General features: G+C 41.7%; 1 protein-coding gene across 1 annotated transcript in view; it reads right to left on the reverse strand.

Annotated features, from left to right (window-relative positions):
• Positions 1–10775: 10775 nt before the first annotated feature.
• ITGA9 (integrin subunit alpha 9) overlaps positions 10776–16566 on the reverse strand; it is a 298459-nt gene continuing 292668 nt past the window's right edge. Inside the window, exon 28 of the mRNA XM_019727631.2 lies at positions 10776–15793. Coding sequence (XP_019583190.2) covers positions 15695–15793 — 99 coding nt within the window. The 3' untranslated portion in view covers positions 10776–15694. The remainder of the gene's footprint in view (positions 15794–16566) is intronic.

The raw sequence follows: 16566 nt of genomic DNA on the forward strand, positions 1-16566 counted from the left end.
CATAGGGATACAAAGTAGAATGGTGGTTGCCAGGCGCTGAGGGAGGAGAGAATGGGGAGTTATTGTTTAATGTGTACAGAGGTTCAGTTTTGTAAGATGAAAAGAGTTATGGGGATGAATGGTGGTGACTGTTGCACAATAGTGTGAATGTATTTAATACCATGGAACTGTACATTTAAACGTGGTTAAGATGGTAAATTATGATATGTGCATTTTACCACAATAAAAAAAAAGGAAAAAATGAAGGGAGACTTGGGACAGATGGCTGGGAAGGTTGGGGAGACAGAGGAAGCTCCAAGTTCAGATCGTGCTGACCAGTGGGGTAGGCAAGCTCGGTAAATGCTCCATCAGTGAGAATGTTCGAGCAGAGGCTAGTAGAATGCAATCTCAGGGATACGGAAGAAAAAATTCTCAAAGTGCGCCATCTCTAGAGTGGGCAGCAATTCCAAGATTCAGATTCTAGATGTAACTGATGTGTGCCAGCCTTTGCTGTTAGGGAAGCATAGAGAAGCCATAATCACACAACACTCAAGTGTCTACTCTCCAGCCAGAATCATCCAACCTAACATTTCTGAATCCCTGGCTGCGTTATTCGTGTCTATGGCCCGGGAGCCCTAGGGGAGCCCATTTTCTGTCTAAGGGCCCTCGGACAAGGTTCTGGGACATGGTGGGGTAGTGGTGGTGGTGGGGATTGTCTCTCCAATGACCAGGGCTCCTTCCCGGTCCCTCCAGGCTCTGTGGGTGTGGCCCTCTGCTGTTCCTGGGTACTTCTCTCCTGTTGCTCACTCCATGATCTGCCTAAATCAAGAGTTTGTCCTCTTAACCACAGCCTTATATACTATACCTCACACGTCATTTGTCAATGGGTTTGGACAGGGCATGAGAACATGATAGATGTTTGATATCACAAATAAATTGGAAAGCGTTACACAGCAAGTTCATGGATGGCCAACATTTCTCAGAAGAGCTTGGTACATAGTCTGTGTTTCTGTTGTGGAAAGAGTTACTGAATATTTTAATGATTAATGTATAGTGCTTTAGAATTACCTCCTGTCCTGGGAATAGAGGATCCCCTTAGGAAGCTATACCAATCACTATAGTTGCGTTATGCAATATACGTTGCTCCGATGTTTCAAGCCCCCACACTAAGGAGCTAACCTAGCAGGGACTACAGAAGGACAGAGAGAAGATCTGAGGATGAAAACACAACCATGCAAATCACCTTTGCCTGACCTTGCATACTCTCTCATAGATCGGATCCTCAGTCCACTGGTTGGAGAACAATTCCGCATAGAAGCAAAACCCTATCACAGGGCCCTGGTATCCTAAGACACATAGAGCCTCATTCTCAGAGTTTCAGAGCAACCCAATCCTCATGGTCCTGTATAAACATTGTTTTATTGTCTCAAGAGTCTTCAAGGAGTACTCAAGAAACGATTTGGCTTCCGTTAGGGTGTATTTTCTCAGCCTGATTTAGAGAAAGACCATACATTTGTTTGAAGTTATGTATCTTCTCAGATGCCCACCTTCTTACACATTTCCAGTAAGTCTGGGTTTACAACATTTGCTATGGCTACATAAGCACCATAAAAATCAATCCTAATAATTATTGCTACTGATATTAAACACTGACAAGTAGGACTCTAATTTATACATTTATTTCCATCAGTTCACGTTTATACAAGTGTCAACACACAATCACAAGTAGAGTATAAAATAAGTTTTATTACATATAGTTACTGCCAATAGCTACATCATCAGCAGTATCATTAATAAAACCTTCGACTTAAAGTTAGATCAACTTAAACGAAAAACCCAGAGAAAGTAAATAACTTGTGTAAATGTTGTGTAGTTCTTGCTTTCAGGATCTAGTATAATCAGTTTTTACATATGTCAGAGTTTGAGTAAATTCTTAATAGAGCACATGAGAATTGCTTGAGACTAGAAGAAGTTATTAGTTTTTTCTTTTTATTAAGTTACCTAAAATTATGACCTATTTCAAATATACAGAAAAATACAGACTTCTATTTCTGATAGTATGACTGACTTTCCTGCTGAGATCATCTAAAAGTACAAGATAAAACATTACATTTGTTCTTCTTAAATTATGTGCAAGAAATTAAATTATTAAATTGAATTATTATTAAATTGAATTATTGTACAAGAAAATAAGACACATTTAGGCCAAGCACTGAGTTCAGGTGGGAATCCAGGTGGGGGTGATAAGCAGAAGCTGACTTGTGCCTTGAAGACATTTGTCAAACTGGGCAACCTTGGGCATGAGTGTTTATAGCATCATAGGGAAGGGAGCCCTGGAGACAAAGTTTTGGAATCAGTCAAGGAGGGAAGTCTGAAAGAGGTCTCTCCATTCCATAAGGCTGGGACCCCACAGGGCTCTGTTGTCAGTATAAGAGTGAGTGAGAGTTAAACTCTCTGCCGCCCCACTCCCAAGGTCCATCAAGGACATTGCCAAACCAGAACCCTGGTGTTGAATAAAGGAGAAAAAGTATATCTCCCCAGAGAATTCATAACCATAAGCCTGCTCTCACATCAGTTTGCAGGCTGACTACACACTCCCTGGGTGGTCTGAAAAACCTCAAGGCAAGAATTTATTTTAAAGCAGTCCCAGATTATTAATTCTCTCAGCCACTTTGTAGAAGCGAATGAAAATCTTCCCCGGAGAAAACTACTTCAAATTCCCACAGATAAGTTCTAAGGAAAATGAGCAGTTGTCAGAAAAAAAAAATTGCAAAACAGAAAGGAAATAAGTCACCATGACTAAGAAGCAGACAACATCAGCTATTGGAAATAACATACACATCATAAAATAATTAGTCTAATATACTTAAAAAATAAAAGCTTATACATATGTGCAAGGATGAGAAACTATAATAAATTCCCAAGTGGAATCAAATGGAACTTATAGAAATGGAAAATATAATTGAATTAACAAGTCATACAAGCATACAAAAACAACGGACATTCAGGGAAAATGTACCAATTTCTGCAACTTACTTTGAAATACATAAAAATAAGGCACAGGAATGGATATATGTGTGATGAACCAAATACAGGAAATTGTCACTAGATGGTAAGGAGACAGGTATTTGCTATAAAACTCTTTTAACTTTTCTGTATGCTTGAAAATTTTTGTAATAATCACACACACACTGACCAGGAAATTAGATATCTAGAAAAGAGATACCTGGATTTCTAATCTATGAATAAAGGCAGACCAATCCTCACAACAACAAACAATATTAAAAATGAAGAATAAAATATTTTAAATAAGATTTTCTTAAAATAATTGAAGAGATGGCAAAGGTATGGAATGATCAAGCCAAAAGCTGAGTGGAGGTAGAAATGCAGGGAAGTAAGTGGAGGTCTACAGTCACTTGTGTCCTGAGCAGGTGTCAACCTAATAAAGTTGAGGTTTGGTTTTCATGGCCTTGCAGGTTTCAGGGGCCCATATAGTGGGAGTTCAAAGGGCTGCAACCTCAATGTAAGAGTTCACCAGAAATAGAAATACCATTCCTCCAAGTACTCTTGAGGACCAAAGGACTTCTAGGAAAGTTGCCTCAATGCTGAGGAGAACAGAATGAGCAGGATGGTGATGGGAATATCACCCCTGATAAGTAACAACCAGAAGTTGACCTTAATATGGATTTGTTGTTCAAATTCATATTACGTGGGTGGTCCATAAAATCTTAAGGTATAATCTCAGACTGTCATCTGGCAGACAAAAAAGCAAATACTCTCTATAGGAACACATTTTCATCCTAGGCCTCAATGTGTTGCCACGCAGCAGCCTACCCATCTGTCTCCTCGTACCTGCCCCTAAAGAAAGGAGAGTCTGTAGGACGGATCCTTTCAGGGACATTGCTTCACCTTTGTGCTTGCACCTTGTCTCCTTGTTTGGCCCCAGATAGATGGCTGGTCAGCCAATGACGAGTAAGATTCCCCATTGGGGGGACAACTCAAGCCAGGCACAGTCGAACCCCACGGGGTTCACAGAAGTGGGCACAGCCCCCCACCTTCCCCCGTCTAAGGAAAGCCTCTGCCTCTGTGGCTGCATTCCTTCCCACAACCTGCCAGGGAAGAGATTCAATGATGTGCTGTCCATCTATTCATATGCATAAAGGTTTTGTCCTTTGGGGAAGTACATACATTCTGAGACTTACGGTTCAGCTGCCTGCGGGCAAGGGTGATTGGCTTGAATCAGTTTCCTATTATGATGTATGGGATTCACAGATCTTGAGATTGACAAGCTTTATCTCCTTTACTTCGCCACCTAACTAATAAAAGCTAATGCATTGGCACTATTCGGGCGCTCTCAGTCCTTGATGCTGCTTCACTCTATTCATGGTACTGTCTTTTCTTAACCCTGCACGGCCCTCCTCGCTCCCCACAACCCTCGTCGCATGGGATGTGACATCAATGAATTATCACAGATAATTTTCCAAGAAAAATAAGCAGCTAACAGTAAAAAAACATACAGACCAACAAAATCCAATCAACTGAGCAACAAAAAACCACTAAGTTACACAAGGAAACAAGGCACCATGAGTGAGAATCCTCAGGGAAAAAAACCCAGGAAGCAGAAACAGAGCAATAAAAATTTTATGGTACTTTAAAGACACAAAATAGAAACTAACTAGGATTATCATATTTAAAGAAATAAAGGAAACATGAAATTACAATGCAGTGAATAAGAAAATACAAGGAGCTACCAACCCTATTTGAAGGAGAACCAAATAAAACTTTTAGATATAAGAATATAATTGAAACTAAAATCTCAATAAATAATTCTAAAAGCAGATGTGGCACAGCAGAAAAGATAGCCGATGCAAAAAAACAGGCTGGAATGCTGTAGAGAGAGAGACAATGAGATGAAAATAGGAAAAGTAGATAAAGAGGCAGGAAGGATAAAGTGAGATGGTTTAATGCTTACACTTGTAAAATGAGAAGCGAGAATGGAGAATGGATAATATTTAAAGAGATGGAAAGAACTGACGGAAGACAGCTCACTGCAGAAGTCCAGCAAATCTCCAAACAGAATAAATAAAAGAAATCCCACCTAACAAACACATCAGAGTGAAACTTCAGGGCACAAAAACAGAGAAAATCTCAAAAGAAGCCTGAGAGAAAAAACAGAGCCCTTTTGAAGGAGTGATGAATGGGCAGACTGTTGACTTCTTAACTGTAACGACAGGAACCGGAAGAACATGAAATGACATATTCATCCACTGAGAGAAAATAACTGCAGGTCTAGAATTCTATACCAGCAAACAGTTAAGCATATGTGCAGATTAAAGACAGCTTCAAATAAAACAAAACAGAGTCACTGGCCATCAGCAGACTGTCATTAAAGAAAATTCTAAAGGACGCAGTAGGCACAAGGAAACTGACCCCAGGAAGAAAGATCGGAACACAAGAAACAATGAAAAGCAGAGAAAATGGCAAATACATGGGCAAATCGAGACAAACATTTACTGCAGAAAACCTTAAGACCAATGACTTACGAGGCTAAAGTATAAAATTAAAATACGTGAAGAGATAGTAATTAACTTTAGCCTGAGGTATGTTAAACAAGCAAACTATGGTAAATCTTCAAGTCTTAAGGTATCTGGGCATCCACTTAAAGAATACAAAAAGAAGGACGAATGGAAGGGAAGAATGGGATGTGAAAATATAGAAAAGAAAGGAGAGAAAAAGAAACATAAAAAGATAGACAATAAAAACCCTGACAAAATAAGATAATGGCAATAAATCCGATTATTTCATTATAACAGTAAGTATAAACTAAAGGTTTCAGTAAAATGGAAAGAGAACATTGCCAGAATGGATTTTGAAAACCAGCTATATGCTGTTTACAAGGGACACATCCAAAATCTAAGGATATAGAAAGGCTTTAAGTAAAAGAATGAAAAGATATATGTTGTGCGAATACTAACCAAAATGGACTTTAAGACAAGAAAGTGTTAGCAGAGTTAAAGAAGGTCACTGCATGATGATAGAATGTTTAATTTCATCTGGAAAAGATAATTCTAAACTTTTAGGTACTTAATAAAATAGCCTCAGGCCTAAATAAATAAATAAAAGGCAAAAGAGGACAGAACTGAAAGGAGATAAAGAAACATCTGCAGCCATAATGGATGTGGAGAGAGAGACAGGATTGTGTCTGAATGATCCTAGAAGCTTCTCAAAGTTGCCATGGCAATGAGTTAAAAAGGGCCAGATGCCACCCGTAGTCCCAGGATAAGGCTACTTCATAGCCGTACTTCCCCAGATATTAGCAACAGGTATTACCATCACGGATATGCAACTTCCCTGAACATTTGTCACCCCAGCTCAGCGTGTATCCCCTCGACTCGCCACTTGTAAGGAGGCTCTTTTGCTAGCCCCATACAAGGCAGGTGGGTTTCCTTTCCTAGAGCATGATCCATGATGCTTCGAGCCACATTCCAGCACAAACACCCCTCTTGTGGGAAGCTGAGAGCCAGGGGTCAGCATACATGCTGCCCTCACTGCTCATGCCCCAGCATTTTCCACCTACCCTCTCTTCAAATTGAAGGTGGGAGATTTCAAGACACCTCTCTCAGCAACTGATAGATCAAGCAGATAAGTCAGGATTTAAAAGACTGGACCAACATGACTTACAAGTTGGATGTCACAGAAATCTATAGAACAATGCAGCCTACCTACATTGCAAGGGGCTACGTTCTTCCTAAGCACGCATGGAGCAAAAATAAAAATAGTGCATTGGGCCATAAAGGAAGTCTTACCGAATTCCAAATGATAAGTGTAATAATCACTGTTTCTGACCTCAATGCAATTAAATAAAAAATTACTAGCAAACTAGAGGAAAAGAAAATCCCATGTTTGGAAATTACCATGTTTCCCTGAAAATAAGACCTAGCCAGACAATCAGCTCTAATGCATCTTTTGGAGCAAAAATTAATTTTTTTACTATAAGATCGGGTATAGTGTAATATAATATAATATAATATAATATAATATAATATAAAACTGGGTCTTATATTAATTTTTGCTCCAAAAGATGCATTTGAGCTGATTGTCTGGCTAGGTCTTATTTTCGGGGAAACAGGGTAAGAAACATACTTGTACTTCTAAATAACTCATGAGGCACAGAAGAAATCATGAGAAACTAGAAAATATTCAGAATGGAATAATAAAAATAAGCATATCTGCATTAATCTGTGGGGCACAGATTTAGGGAACTGTATAACCTTAAATGTACATTATAGAAAAAAAAAAGACTGAAAATTGCTGAGTTGAGCGCTCATTTTAAGAAGTTAGAAAAACTAAATTCATTTATTCAACAAATATTTACTGAGCACCTCTACGTGCTACGTGCTTTTCTAAGTCTTCTGAGTAAAGCTGTGAACAAGGCAAGATAGTGGGTGGGGGGGTAGATCATCTGTGGCCCTGAAGGGTGGAGCTTTTACTCTGAGTGAAATGGGAGCCATTGGCAGGCTTGAGCAAAGAAGCAACACAAACCCTGCCAGCTGGTGAGACATGGTCAGATTCCATATCTACTTTTAAAGTAAACTTGGCAGGGCTATCTCATGGATTAGCTGTAGGGTGGGAGACAGATGAGCCAAGGATGACTACAGAGCTTTTGGCCAGAGCAAGTGGAACAATAAAGCTGACATTTTCTGAATGGGATGGCAGCATTTCACTTCTGAACATGCTGACCAACTTGGAGAGGCCTGTGGTCTAGCTGAGTGGTGGGAGACTACGTGAGTCTAGAATTTAGAGGAGAGGTCCGGGCTGGAGACACACGGTTGGGTCCTGTGGTGACATTTAAAGCCAGTAGCCTGGATGGGATCCCCAAGGAGAACATGTGGAAAGGAGTTCCGAGGCCAGAGCTTGGGCTCTTCTGACATTGAAAGGCTGGGAAGAGCAGGAACCAGCAAAGGGGGCTGAGAAGTGGCCAGAGAGGTGGCAGTGTGTGTTATTCTGGAACTCAAGTGGAGAGGGTACTTCAGGAGGTGAAATCAATCCAGAAGAGGAAACCCCGATGGCTAATAAGAAAATGAAGAGATGTGTTTGTATGGCTATCAAACACCTTCAATCCAAATGAAAATGTCACCACCTTCAGATGCAATATATGTAACATATACCAAGAGCGATTCTAACTCAGGTCCATAAGGTGACATAGGAGAGGGTATTCATTGCAGCAGGAAGCAGCTAGAGTCTCCTAAAGAGGGGCTGGAGAAGCTAAATGCAGTGGAAACAATGTAGAATATTAGTGCTACAGCTGGAAACAATGAACTGGATGTAAACACAGCAACATGAATACAGCCTTAAAAAGTAAAACACAGAATGAGCTCTTAGGTTCAATACCATTTAAGTGACACACACAAAATAGTACTAGGTACATACGTTTCTAAGGATGTATATTCAATTCATTATATTGGTGTCTCTAGGAGAGAGGGGATGGGGATGGATAAAGGAGAAAAAAATAACAAAACAAGAAGGGGCTTTAGATGGACACGAATATGATTAACTCTGTGTACCTGATATTCCCACCCTCACCCTAAATAAAGGTTTTGTCTTCCCTGTATCCAGTCAGATTTAGGATTTGAAGGATACATGCTTATGGCTTGAGGCAGCTATATTCTGAGTATTTTATACATGGTGGGTATGGCAACTGTCAGTTTTCTCCAATATGTACTTGTACTCTCCTCTTATTCTTTAATAATACATTCCATAGCCTCCTTTGAGGGTGGGTACATTTATATGATGAATTTCTGACCACTGTTGTACGTGACTTCCGGGAAAATTGAAAGGTAGGGGGCATGTGTCATTTTATCCTTCTCCTCTACTGTTGGTTTAAGAATGTGGACATGATGGCTGGTACCCTGGTAGCTATCTGGGACCATGAGGCAACTTTAAGGATGGAAGCCACATGCCTAGAAAGATAGGAGCTGGGATCCCGGTGCTCCATGAGGCTGCTATACCAGATCTTGATGACCCACTTCTGGTCTCCTTCTTGAGAGAGGAACACACTTCTGTCATGTTTCAACCATTGCTATTTTGGATTTTTCTATTATATGGAGCCAAATATTCTCCTAACCTATAGGGTGGGTTCTGATTAGATGTTGAATTGGAGATAATTCCATTTCCCCCTAATCTGCCATTTCTTAGGAGAAAGGTTTCCTGGAGATCCTTTTTAAATGCCTCCTGCTTCTTCACCTGTTCAGTGTCTTCAAAGGGTAGTAGTCATGGCTCTATTGAGATTTATTTTAATTTAAAAATTTTTTTCAATTATAGAAGAATGCTATCAAATAAAGTATAAAATAACCTGGACTAGGCTTTGAGGCAAAGCAGAGGTTAGGCCGGAGGCCCAGATGGCACAGCCTCAGATTTCAGCACAGAGCTGGTGATACCTTGTGGTACCTACTTTAGTTAGATGGGAACACTGAATGAAAGAACACAATCTCAGGGGCAGGTGGCTTTGCTGATGGAGAGCTACCCCTCAATTTGATAGTGTCAACAGAGCTCTAAGTAAGCAGTTACACTAATTTTATTACTAAGCACAGTAACCGATGAATAGACTGACTTTAGGGGTCCAAGGTAATCTGGTGGACTGAAAAACTCCTGATTGAATGGAGGCAGACTTTACTAATTGGTGATTCTTCTGTCTGTTAATTTTTTCTCTTTTGACTCCTTTGAGTTTGTCAAGGCCTTTTCTGGCTTAGGGAAACAGGCTGGGCAACCTTAGAGAAGTGTATTTAATTAGCACTAGTGATGGTCGCAGGTTTTGCTGAGCCAGGAAGCATCTGGAATGACAATGCTTGAAATGACTGACTGGACCATTGTCCTAAGCACCAGGCTTATCAGTGCTCTTTGCTGCAAACAAATCTCTTCCTTTCTAGACCTACAATTTGGCATCTTTTTTGGCTTAGCCATTCATACTCTCCCGGACGTAATTTTGTTTAAAAAATAATTTGCATATGCTTCATTGTTACAAAAGAAGTGCATGCTCACTGCAGAAAACTGAAATTCAGACCAATAAAAACAAAACAAAAAAAGCAAAAACACTGACAATCCCATCTACTAAAGACAACCATTTTTAACCCCTTGGTGTGTATCCCCCATATACTGTGTGGTGTATAGGTATGTGTATGAAGTTTAACCATCAGGGAGTAAAATAAATTTTAATAAGAGCAGTAATTAACGACATAGAAAGCAAAAACCAGTAGACTTGATTGGTACAACTAAGAGCTTATTCTTGAAAAAGACCAATAAAAGAGGTATATTTTTGTTAGTCTCATCTAGGGAAAAAAAGTGAAAAACACAAAAATGAACATTTGAGATGAGAACAGGGACATAACTAGACAGATGGAGGAGATGAAAATTCAAAGAGAATATAATATTTGTAAACGTGTAAGAGTGCGACCAAAATGCTTCTGGGAAAATGCTTAGTGACTGGTGGATGCATGTGGAAGCAGGGTGCTAGCAATGAGGAATGCACTCCACTTAATTTGGGCACATTTGTCTTAAGATTAAGGTCCCAAGTGTGGTCCTAGGCAGGTTGGTGATGCACAGAGAAAATGATGGCCATTGAGCGGAGGCCAAAGATGGAGGACAGTTCAGCCACATGAGTGGGTGGTTCATGTGCAATTAGATGGACTTATACACGCACTTTAGTGCTCATGTTGTATTATACCGAACCCCCATTCTTCAACATCCTAAACAGATTCAAGCTCTTCATTAGCAAAGACATTTTAGACCGAACTCCTGAATCATTTGCAGCCATTTTTTTTTATTCCAAACATGTATTTTTGTAAACCTGCATTTCCCAAACAGTGCAAGTGAATTAGAAGTGACTGCATAGACTTTTTTAAATACACGTGACTTCATGAGGAGGAACAAACCCTCCCACCAAAACTCCTCAATGGAAATGTACATGGATGCATCAGTCAAGTTCTGGAAGTGAAGTTAGCGTGGGTGCCTGCCATGCGATTAATCACTCTTAAAGCTTTGAAACTCACTCTGTCAGTCACACCGTGCACATCAGAATTTAAAAACAACAACAAAAAACCTTAATAAAGTCTGAAATCTAGATCATGGTGCTATAAAGCATTGCACCATGTGGGAAATGCATTCATTATCCCCACAATGTGCTGAAAACTAGAAGGCATTCTAGAAGGTTCACTTTGGCCCTACTGGGTCTGGATTCTTCCTTCAGACATTCTTTGTTTCAGAAAATATTATCCACTGTGTACAGTATTGCTCTGTACAGCAGAAGAAAACATCAGCTAAAACCTTGTATATTGGAGCATTTCCAAAATGACACTTTTCTGCCTTTTGTTTGCTAAAGGGCCATTTCCCCTGTACTATAATCCTTCACAGTGCCTGTAGATTTCGGGGAGTTTGAATCAGGTGCATGTAGATTTTACCAGATCTGTGTTTCATATGTACCCTGTGCATAACTGCATTCACCTGGGCATAATGCCTTATCCAAAAATAAAAGTAGTAACCTTTAAAAAAAATTACTAGGGTTGAACAGGTAGCATACAGCATGCATATCACTTGAGGGACCCACTATGCTTCGTATTGAAAACAGGTCCCAAATGTTCCCAGGAGACCTGCTGGTTTTGTTTGTTCTTAACCTCCTTGCCTTTGGCTCAAGGACAGTAGGCTACACACGACTTGGTGAAAAAGGACTTTCTATTGGATTTTCTACAACATTTACCAAATTTCAGGATACAGTGGTACCTTGGTTTTCGAACGTCTCTGTTGACGAACATTTTGGTTTATGAACGCCGTAAACCAGGAAGTAAACACTTCGGTTTTCGAACACGACTCAGAAGTCGAACATGTCACATGGCTTCTGCTGAGTGCAAGATCCTGAGGCCTCGCTGTCAGCTGTTTCTGAACGTTTCAGAACTCATGGATTATGTTCAAAAACCGAGGTACCACTGTACTTCTGGTGACGTGGATGGGATTTTCCTGAACTGATTGGGAAAGCCTCGGTAACCTCGGTGGTAAGTGGTTCCAGATGTGTGCCTAGCAGTGGCCAGGAAGCCCGTGGGCCCACTCACTTTTTCTAGTGCCTCCTTGTTCCTAAACTTCAAGGTCTCTTCCTTGTGACATGTCCAGGACTCACTCTGCGGATATTCCAAACTGGTGAGTCCCAGGTAAATTGAGCATAAGTGAATCACTTTTGAAAACAGGGCCATGCTTTTACTCAATTTCTACAAATGTCCTTTTTCATATTTAAGAAGTATCTCAATCCTTCTGACAGTTGGTTAAAACCATAGTGAATACACAACAAGAAGCTGAAGCCGACTGAAATAACGCTGTGCAAACGAGCAGCTTCTAGGATTCCACAGTGAGCCCGTGGAAGCGTGGAAACAGGAACGCACTGTGGAATTGTAAAAGAAAATTCTGGAGAAGGAACACAGACACAACTCCCCCATCTGTTCCCCCTGAGAGCCTACTAGGCCTTCTGACCTGGGGTGGGGCTGGCAAAATGCCCAAACTGGGAGGCGTTAACAATGTGTTGGGCTTCTTTCTCTACCTCTGCACTAACTGGTCACAAGCCCGGTGCCTGTAGCCCCACCTGCTACGCAGCATGATCGGACAAGCAGAGGGACCATCCTTCCTAAACAGGTTCCTGGGGTATCTGCCAGTATTTGCTCCTGCTGATGCCAAGTATGATTGTCTTAAACACTGCCTTATGAAGTCTTCGTGACCTCCTGGGTACGTGATGACTCACGTGGGTCTGACATTTCAGAAGCAAATGGATCCACCCTCTGAAACTCCCCACGGGAGCCTGCCTGTGTTGAAATGAGGCTTTCCCCTCGGGCTGGCAGACTGCCGGTCTGCAGGTCACCCTTCCACACCATTACCAATGCCTTTGCACCCCTTGCAGAAGGCTAGTTAGTGGCTAAAATGCATTTGGCCAAAGGGCTGATGGAGCTGTCCCAGGCCTGCCACCTAAGAATTCTAGGGGGTTTATTAAAGGACAACACGACACAATGAACAAGAGCCCATCAAAGGAAAGCTGCAAATGGGGTTTCATAAAGCAATCCACGCTCTACACTCCATTACAGGAAGGTTTGCCTGTGGTGTTCTCTGGGGAATCTCTAGCAGTTAGTACACTGCCTGACACGCAGCAGGGGCCCCATAAATAGCCTTTAAATGACTGACTAAAACCCACTCAAGACTGCTTTGATTACTTTGGATAAAAGTCACAGGTGAACTCCGAGCGAGAACTGCTTTCTCTGCCTTATAGTTACCTCTGTGCCTCCAACTCTCTGTTGCTGCAACATCCCTGACTTCATTCTAAGATCAGCCGCATCCCTGCCATTGGCCCTCTGGCTTTTGTTGTCTGTTCCCCATATTCAGCAGGAAGGGAAGCAGGAGTCGTTATCTTCCTGCCTCAGAGTCAACTGCATAACAAGACATGAAAAGACACACACGTTCCACACCAGGTTCGCAACTGCCCAGCATCCTCAAGAATTTGCCAAAACTTTAGATATGTTTGCAAGTATGAGCCAATTGTATAGAAAACCTGTCTCCCTTGAAGCTGAGTTCTGTGTCTTTTCAACAATGTTCACAGACCCCCAACATGTGAGCTTCCAGTAAACAAGGCCCTATAACAAAGATCCTTCATCTTGTTTCTTGTTTCATTCCCATTTGATGCCATCTGTAGGTACCCGGGGCTTCAGCAGGTTCTAATCAGCCACGAAGGACTCTGTCAGACCCTGCTCGGAGCCACGTGTGTTTTTTCTTATTAGAGGGTTATCCAGCAGTGGTAACAACAGCCAGAGCTGCTAACAGTTATTGAGTGTTCGTTCACTGTCCCGAGGTACAGTGCTGAGTATGCTACAGTCATCATCTCATTGTCCTTTTAGAAAGTCACAATGTGCTCAAAACTGGGCAGCACAGTGCATCTGGTAATAAACACTGTTAAATAGAAAGCTTGGATACTGAAGACCATGATTCATCATTCATATATATGGGGTTGGGGACGATGCTAGGGCTATGCCCTGATCCCCCTGCATCATTTCTGTATGCCTCCCCAGGTTGGGGGTATACCTGTAGCTCTCTTTTAGAGGACTACCCCTGAGCTACTGGAGCCATTTTATCAGTAAGAACTGAGAGCAAAAAGTTTACATCTCCCCGGGATGCAAGAACATGAAAATTTAGCTCCCTTGCCTCAGGTTAGGGAACTCTGAGACTAACTTACCCTCCAGAGCTCCCCTGCAGGGTCAGGCTGAAGTGACCTCCATGGGACATTCTCTGAAATGGCACCCTCACCTGGCTTCCTTCCTTCCCTGTCCTGCTTCCCTCACTCCCTTACTGGTGTCCCCTGGGAACACATCCTTAATAAGTTATTTGTATGCAGATCCTTGTCTTGGGGTCTGCTTTTTGGGGAACCTACTGAAAAGACTATTTAAAAAAATAAGAACTAGTTGGGCGGCCAGTTGGCTCAGTTGGTGAGAGCGCAGTTCTCATAACACCCAGGTCACCGGTTCGATTCCCACATGGGCCAGTGAGCTGCACCCTCCACAACTAGATTGAAAAAAACGATGACTTGACTTGGAGCTGATGGTTCCTGGAAAAACACTGTTCCCCAATTAAAAAAAAATAAACAAAATAAGAACAGGTTGAATGGTCATCTCTGGGAAGGAATCTGCAATTACCATTCACTGGGACAGCAAGAGTGATGGGGAAATGGAGACCTCTGAACTCAAATGACCATGAAAAGGCAACATATCACAGCATTCAGACACAAGTCTTTGCTCAGTGGGCACTGATTTAGTCCTTGTGGTATGTGGACTCTGATGCATGATGTCCAGGATGAGATGCCATTCTGAGGTTTACCAGATGACCGACTGGCGTTGCTCCAAGCTCTCTTGTATTAATCCAGGGGGAAGGAGGGTGAGATGTCTGCTGGGTAGAGGTGATGCAGAGCAGACTTGTTGGGAGGAATCAGGTTTTTCCATCCAAATTCCTGTTGGGAATCTTCCAATGAAAGGTACATATGAAAAAACTCATAGTTCTTTAGCACATTAGTTCAAACTTGACTCCAGGCAATAAGGGTGTGAAATGTCATAGGGGTCCTGTCACAACCACAGTTTATATGCAGCACTGCCAGTTGGGTGGATTCATTACATGAGGTCTCTTCAGAGTATTTTTTCGGCAAGTCTATTTTAACAGCAAGTTCCAAAGAACTATAAGATTTTTATCCTTTAAAATTTATATGAATGTAGATGTGTTTCCAAGATTTCAGGCCAGATATCAGTGCTTGAGTGAATTATATAACTATTTAATAGAAATAATAAAACATCGATACAAATATAAAGACATAATCAGTATAAAAGGCTTATATTTATAAAAATACTTTTAGGTAACAGTTTTCCCCTGAGGGTTGACCACGCATGTTGCATCCATAAATATTGCTCGGCTCTGTAGCTTGCTTTCCAAAGTTCAGAGTTCATCCTTAAAAGGAAGTGGTGGTGGCTCCAGTCATGTGACCGGGCCAGAGTGGCTGCCTCAGGTTGGCACCTGGGCTTGATAGAATGAGGATGAGAACAGCATCAGTGGGGCCTCCGAAAAATCTGGAGAAGATTCTTTCTTCCAAATATGGAAGATACAAAGATCAAGGACGACAGGTGACATGATTGGGTCACGTGACTGGTGTGGCAGGTCACTGGCTTTTCTGGACCCAGTCCCAACCATCTTCGTTCTCTTTCCGGTTCTTCTCAGCTTCGATAATTTCTTTGTACCTTCGGCGAAAGAAGCCCATCTGAAAGGCAGAGAGAGGATAAGTCGGGTTAGGAACGCTAAAGAATCAGCCATTTTGATTGGCAGGCAGCTTGGCCGAGGAGGAGGCGTGACCTATACTCACAGTGCTGGGAAGGCTTGGAAAACTCCTCAGATTTGACTGCTTTAGAAAGAGCATGTTGTGGAGCCTCTTTTCAAAATGCATGACTGTGCCTTGTAAAGTGCTTCCCGTGGAGTGTTTCCCAAACTGTGTGCTAGGGAACACTAGTTATGGAGAGTTATTCCAAGGTGCTTGGGGGTCGACCCCTTGTAGAATGGGTTCTATGGTCAAAATAAGTTTGGGAAATACTGCCGTCTTTCTTTCTTTAAGAGATTCGCAATGCACAGTAGAGCAGTGAAGGATCTAATAAACCCTTAGTAAAGGATCTACGAAACTCAGGGGCTTGATGTTTCCTGAGCTTATTTGGCTTTTGATAAACCTATTACTATCCTAGAGCTGGTAGCCATTGTAGAATAATTTGATAATTGCTGCTCTCACATAATAGGCTTTGGAAAGTGCCTGCAGGTCTGCATTCTACCTTGCTGTCCTCTACATTTTTCTCCCAAACCTGTGACACTCAAGCTGTAAATGCACCACATCCGGCAGCATGTACTCTCCTGGAACTGGTGTCTCATCCGGACTCAGAATGGCAGTTTCCTTTAGTCTGGTTCTGAAAAGACCTTCCCCTCTGAGGTCTTATGGCTTCTCACATATAGTAAGATGAGTTTTTAGCTTTTCTCACAATCGTCACAGGC

Source organism: Rhinolophus sinicus, linkage group LG10 (genome assembly GCF_036562045.2).
Source record: "Rhinolophus sinicus isolate RSC01 linkage group LG10, ASM3656204v1, whole genome shotgun sequence".
Taxonomy (NCBI): Eukaryota; Metazoa; Chordata; class Mammalia; order Chiroptera; family Rhinolophidae; genus Rhinolophus; species Rhinolophus sinicus.